Here is a 7,337-nt window from a genome sequence, read left to right as displayed (position 1 = left end):
AGCAGTTACTTATCGGCTACAACGATCCATCTACTTCCATTACTCTTTTTAATCCTATTACAATAATACCTCAATTACATACTTCTTAGAGTCGGCATATGCATTCTCACTATTCATTTCACTCTATTTGGACCCATTTCATTCTAGTATTTACTACTAATTTATGGATCTCAAACAATACAAGTTGTCTATATTTCCTAATGAGACACATCTTAACAAATTAAAAAAATTCCTAGTGAATTGGCCTAATGTATGTTTACCTTCTTCATGACTAAGCATAATTCCAATGAAATGACTATCATGTACCTGATGATGTGATGGAGAAAGGAAGAGTTCACCATTGCAAGATAAGATCTGAAGCAAAGAAAAATAAATAAAAATTAATAATTAGCAAACACAGGCTAAGCAAATACAAGAGAAAGCTATAAAAAGGATTAGAATTAAAAAATGATAATTAATTTATAATATATATATATATATATATAGAAAATGAAAATAACTATTCATATTTCAAAACTCAAGAGTCTATGCATTAGTTATACGTACCATTCAATTAGTTAAATGATTAGAAAACTGAAAATATTTAATTTAATACGAAAAACTAACTAAATGCTTTGAAAACACAAAATACTTAATTTAATACGGAAAACTAACAAAATGCTTTGAAAACAAAAAATAATATACGGTTTAAATAGCTGAAATTGTATGGTTGCTGGAAAATGGGATTGAGCCATTGAAGAGACATAACTCATAATTGATAAATAAAAATTAACTTTTGAGTTGGATTAATAATTAATAATTAATTAATATATAATCTATAATATAGTGTAGGGGTAAAATGGTAATCCAACTTTGTACTTTGGAGCTTTCCACTTTTAGTAATATATGATATGATGATTATTTGGTTTCAAATGCATGAGATAATGACTTTTGTTTTGATTATCTAATAATTAAGAACCCTTTGAAACTGAAATAACTTTATTATTAAACGTTTGTTGTCCAAACAATACTAAATTCAAGTCTCATTTTACCACATCACCTTACGTGAATATTCTGTTTGCTTTCTCTTTACTGGTTTAAGACCATAAACTAAAGTATTTTGGTTTCTCATTAGTCATTTATTTCAATAGTACTCACTAGCAGGAGCGGCTCAATAGATCTCATGGCATAAGGCAAAATTATATTAAAAGGCTCTTAAATTTATTTTATAAAATTTATACATTAACAAAAAAAATTATTTTCTACACAAAAGATTAATCATTTAAAACATAGAATAACAAATTTCTCACACACACACACAAAAAGAGAAGAAGAGTACAAAAAATGAAGTGGTGGATTATCCATGTTAAGCATCAAAACTCAAACTGAAATTTTAATTTGGCTATCATCACAAATAAGAAAAAGAAAAGAACATACATAACATAATAGTTGAAGTTTTGAGCATGAATAGTATCAAAAATATATACACCTTCTCATCAAATTTTTGATCAATTTAAATGATAGAACTCTTTTTAAATGATATAATTCATTCCATTAAGTAGCATTCATTGGTGAATATCAAAATTAAGTTATGAAATTTTCATATAATATATTAAATTAAAACGAAAAGGAAACTTGTGTAGGAATGCTTTTATGTTCACACAGTTTAAGAAAAAATTGAAAAAAATATATATTATGTTATATATATATATAACTTAGTTCCTATATAAATAGGATAAAATTTAAAATTCAAAGTTAAAACAAATATCTCAAATAATGAGCGAAAAAATTATGAGAATTTATGAACTTATTGGTATAAAATACTCTCAAGCAAATAATAATAAAAAATATACAATAACAATTTTATTTATATAAATTATATAATATATAACAAAATTAATATAATAATTTAAATAAATTTGGGGCCTTCAAATTTTTGGGGCCTAATGCAATGGACTCACTGCCCAAGCCTTAGAGCCGCCCCTGCTCATTATCAATAATATTGTTACTAATTGTTTCTTAGAAAAATTACACGAGGCAATCTCCATCCCAAACAACTATAGCCCAAAAAGACACTCCACATAATGTGACACTTGTATTTTATATTATGTATCAAATGTATTTGTATTATGTATCAATTATATACATATTTTGTATCAATTGTATTATGACAATTTGTATTCTGTCAATTGTATTCATCGATACAAATTGTGTTCGTTAACACGATTGATACAATTATATTCGATAGATGATACAAATTAATTGTATCAATTGTATTTGTGATAAAACTTGATACAGCGAAACAATATGCGTCCATTCTCTCTGTCAAATGTGTTATGTATCAATTGTATTCGATCAAATATAGGTGAGAGATTTGTATTTTATATCAATTGTATTTAGACAACTATATTTATATTTTGTATTAACTATATTTGTATTTTGTATCAATTGTATTTGTGATACAACGAATACAACATCTATTCATCCTCTCTTGATCTCGCTCACCTCTATCCTTCCTCTACCGATATCGTCCGCCTCTCTCCTCCCTCTCTGGATCTCGCTCGCCTCTCTCCTCCTTCTCTCGATCTCGCTCGCCTCTCTCCTCCTTCTCTCGATCTCGCTCGCCTCTCTCCTCCTTCTCTCGATCTCGCTCGCCTCTCTCCTCCTTCTCTCGATCTCGCTCGCCTCTCTCCTCCTTCTCTCGATCTCGCTCGCCTCTCTCCTCCTTCTCTCGATCTCGCTCGCCTCTCTCCTCCTTCTCTCGATCTCGCTCGCCTCTCTCCTCCTTCTCTCGATCTCGCTCGCCTCTCTCCTCCTTCTCTCGATCTCGCTCGCCTCTCTCCTCCTTCTCTCGATCTCGCTCGCCTCTCTCCTCCTTCTCTCGATCTCGCTCGCCTCTCTCCTCCTTCTCTCGATCTCGCTCGCCTCTCTCCTCCTTCTCTCGATCTCGCTCGCCTCTCTCCTCCTTCTCTCGATCTCGCTCGCCTCTCTCCTCCTTCTCTCGATCTCGCTCGCCTCTCTCCTCCTTCTCTCGATCTCGCTCGCCTCTCTCCTCCTTCTCTCGATCTCGCTCGCCTCTCTCCTCCTTCTCTCGATCTCGCTCGCCTCGCCTCTCTCGACCTCGCTTGCCTCTCTCCTCATATGTGGCTAAATATAATAGTTTTGATACAATTGTCTTTATTTTGATACAAATCAGTTGTATCAATTGTATTCGTGATACAACCTAATACAACAAATACAACAGGTATTCAACCCCTCTCTCGAGATATCGCTTGCCTCTCTCCTCCCTCTCCTAGTCTCAATCGCCTCTCTCCTCCCCCAAACATGTAGCTATAATTTGTAATTATGCAAAGTATTACTATAGAACTATAATTAAGCTCAAACTATAGTCATTTTTGAAAGTTTCCTTATTTCTTCTCTATCTCTCACATAAAGTTGCCCGCGGAGTTCACTGGACTCTTTCATTCCCTTTTATGCTATCTCTCGTTGGGACAGAGCCCAACATAACATTATCATAGAGTCCGCCGGCCAAGACATTTTCTTGACACACGAAGAGAAATAGGTTTAGAATATAATTGCAAATATTAGATTTTCGGCCCAAGGCTTAAAACATTTTCTTACCCTTAAGTCTTTTTTATGTATATTTTTGTATTACTTAACATTCTATTTGGTTAAATTTGTATTTAACTTAGTGTAATTCTCAAATGAGCACCGCACCAAAATGATTTTTAGCAATATTAATTAACGATAATAGCTTAATTGCTGTTAAGCATGTTCTTTTAGGCAATTAACACTCTTTAGAAATGTCTCTAAAGCTTATAGCGACATTGGATCCAATGGAAATTAAGTAATGCCGGTAAAGACTTTAGCACTCTTTGTTAATGTGCATATTTTATTGCTGCTAAAAGTTGTTTTTGTTGCCGGGAAGAAGTTCATTTATCATACGATCTTCTTTATTATTTCCTTTTACTTTTCTCTTGGTGTTAAATCACATGAAATGAGTTGGCAGGGATTTCAAACAATTTTATCATCTATATGATAATATGGATTCAGAATAAGTATTTCGATCCATGAGAAATTTAAACTTAATAAATTTAAGTGTCCAATTTAATTTGGCTTTGGTATTAATTTAACTTGATTCCTTTTTCGAATGCCTAAGTTCTTTTAAGTATCAATAAATTTGTTAAGATTTTTTGTGTAAGTTTGTTTAGCCCTACATTGTTTCAAAATTCGTAAATGTCTAATCTCTTCTTTGAAAATTCACTTGAAAATAATTTTCAAAATTTTCTTAAAACTAAGTGACAATTCTTCTTTTGTTTTTTAAAATAATTGCCTAGTTATGAAGTTTTGATTAAGTTCAAAATATATAGTAATACTCATAATGGTCTAGTACTCTTGGATCAAGGTCATTCTATAAAAGGTGTAGCCATGTACAAATAAATGCAACAAAAAATAGAGTTTCAAATAGCTAAAGTTCATTTTCAATTTTTTACACATACTGCTACAAGCAAAAGGACACTTATTGGACATCCAATTACAACAAAGGGACAAGTAAGAGAAAAAATTGGTCATGATATTCCTGATGGATTTGATCGAATTTCATTCTTTCTGACAACAATTATTACACAAAGCAGCATCAAGCAAATGTAACAGGAAAATAGAACAATAAAGTAGGAGATATATAGGACATTCAATTCAACATTAAATTAGAGGATTAGAGTACATATATTTCATGACCAATTAATAATCCTAATATTCATAGAGCATAAAATTAAGTGGACACAAATTAATTAATTAAGCATCCATAGTATCTATAAACCTAAGAATTAAGGAGCATTTCCAGTTCCTTAGCAACTTGATCAATCTCTTCATCTCCTTTGAAACGAATAATTTCCTTCATATGATTCGCCTTTTCCCTTACAAGTTCACCACCCTCCTCCACCACCACGTGGTTGATCACGTCCGCGACCTCCTTCCAATGAAGCTTCCCCTCCCCGTCCCTCACAACTTCCACAGCCATGCCCACCTCTTCAACAATAAGCCTAGAATTCATTGGTTGATCAAGATGCATGGGCATGGCAATGATTGGAACCCCGTATTTCATGCTTTCCATTACTGAACTCCATCCACAATGACTCACAAAACCACCAATACTCGAATGCTCCAAGATTTTTGCTTGTGGGGCCCATCCTTTGAAAACCCTTCCTCTATCCCCTACCCTATTGACAAAACCTTTAGGTAATGCCTCTTCAATTTCAACCTCCTCTTTCGCGAACCTTAAAGGCCATATGAAATTCACCTTGCTACTTTCCAACCCATAAGCAATTTCTAACAAATCTTCATTAGACAAGAAGTATTCGCTTCCAAATGATACGAAAACAGTTGATCTCTTATCTTTTGTGTTTAACCATTTTATTAAATTTGAATTCGTATCATCAGGAGTAGGTTCTTGAACTAAAGGACCAACCGGTACAATTTTTTTCCCAGTTAAACTAGTGATGTAATTACTATACTTTCCTTCAATCTCATCAAAGCTTTTTATCAAAACAATATGGTTAGAAAGAACAAAGCTTTGTCCAACTCGATTCTTATCTGCTTCAATCTTTTCAAGAGGTATAACTGCTTTTGATCTCTCTATACTAGCCATCTCATAATCGCGATAATAAATAGTAGAAGAGAAAGGAAACTCAATACCTTTAGGCTTCTTCAACAAGTCATGCCACATATAAGCAGTCATAGTGGAGCTACTACTAATAAACTCAACTGCGGGGATATTGAGTTGAGAAGCAGCCAATGGAGCCCATGGCTGAAGAAAATCATAAATGAGTAAATCAGGTTTGAGGGTTTTCAAGATTTTGGTGAATTGAGGAGTTGATGAGTCAAAAGCTTGTTTGAGTGTGTCCATGAGATGAGGTGGGAAGCCATTAGTGGTATGTTGATGAGGAGGGAGATTTGTTGTTAGCAAAGGGAGTTCCAATAGCTTGATTGATGATGATGAATATTGTTTTGCTCTAATGGGAGTTAGGTTTGCCTTTGTAGAACACAAATGGATAATGAAATTTCTTTGGCTAAGTTTCTTGGCCAACTCTAGGAATGGAGAGATATGTCCATAACCTAACCATGGGAACATTAATACTGAAATGGGCTTCTCTTGCTTCATTATTACTTAGTAATTTCCTTATAGATTAGTGGGAGAATGAATGGATATGGATGGTTCATGGTCATATTTATACTTGTTTCATGATCAACATGATTCCTCTTATGGTACAAGGAAATATATATATGTGACCCTTTCCTTTTATAACATATATATATTCACTACTATAAGTTATGTGTAGAAAAGGTAATTTCTCATTACAAATTTGATTGATAACTTTGAAAAAGGTAAGCAATCTTCTATATATAACATGCAAACTTGCTAGTAGTCTACCAGAAAATCTTTTCACTCCTAATATAAATAACTTCCATGAGTAGAATAGTTTCTGAAAATTCATTGCATCAATGTAGTAGGAGTAGTTTGAGCAGATTGCATTAGAGAAAGAAGTTGATATCCCCACACGGTAAGGTGTTGAATATAACATAGAGACCCAAGATCTTATAAATGATGTGGTTCAACCATCTATAAGTGGGAGTAGTGGCGTATATAGGATTTTTTAAAAGCGGTGTCACCTTTTAAAATGATCAGAAATAATAAATAAAATAATGTAATATCATATTAAAATAAATATATATAAATAAAACACAATTCACGTTGTGCACTAGACCTGACATATGTTTTGTCGTGAGTATGATTATCAGATTTCAATCTTACCTTAGACAAGAACACTGGAGAACAGTTAAACATATAATCAAGTATGTGAAAAGGACTAGAGATTACATGCTGACAATTGTTTTGTTGTAGCTAGGCATGATCAGGGGCGGACCCACGTTGGTTCCAGGGGGTTCACCCGAACCCCCTCGGCAAAAAATTACACTGTATATATAAGGTAATTTTCTGTATTTATGTGTATATATATATTTTGAACCCCCTCAATGACAAGGAGAAAGAGATAGCCTAGTGGCAAGTTCCCTGAAAATTAAGCCTTACGTCGAGGGTTCGAATCCCTGCATTAGCGTTTTATTTTTTTCTTTTCCAGTTTCAGTTTTTTTTTTTTTTTTTTAAAGGTTTCAGTTCCGTTTTTGACGTTTTTTTTAGTTTTTTATTTTATAAAACATGCTAAAAGTGTGGTTTTAAACCCAAAAAAATTCAAGGGTCCGCCACTAAAACTAAATACTACTACTTTCTTGAGATTTTGTTTTGTTGGCTTATATATACATGTTTATACTTTTATTTTTCGAACCCCCTGAACGAAAATCCT

General features: G+C 33.2%; 1 protein-coding gene across 1 annotated transcript; it reads right to left on the bottom strand.

Annotated features, from left to right (window-relative positions):
- Window positions 1–4,798: 4,798 nt before the first annotated feature.
- LOC102581605 (beta-D-glucosyl crocetin beta-1,6-glucosyltransferase-like) lies at window positions 4,799–6,139 on the bottom strand. The gene has a single exon (XM_006363442.1). The coding sequence runs from the start codon at window positions 6,137–6,139 to the stop codon at window positions 4,799–4,801; it is 1,341 nt and encodes a 446-aa protein (XP_006363504.1).
- Between the last annotated feature and the right edge of the window lie 1,198 nt (window positions 6,140–7,337).

This window comes from Solanum tuberosum, unplaced genomic scaffold (assembly GCF_000226075.1).
Source record: "Solanum tuberosum cultivar DM 1-3 516 R44 unplaced genomic scaffold, SolTub_3.0 scf00442, whole genome shotgun sequence".
Classification (NCBI taxonomy): domain Eukaryota; kingdom Viridiplantae; phylum Streptophyta; class Magnoliopsida; order Solanales; family Solanaceae; genus Solanum; species Solanum tuberosum.
Note: the sequence above shows the minus strand (reverse complement) of the source record. Positions and strands in the feature narration are given on the sequence as shown.

Bases quoted from the DNA above. Each gene is read 5' to 3' on its own strand.
- LOC102581605 (XM_006363442.1), bottom strand. From the start codon at position 6,139: ATGAAGCAAGAGAAGCCCATTTCAGTATTAATGTTCCCATGGTTAGGT.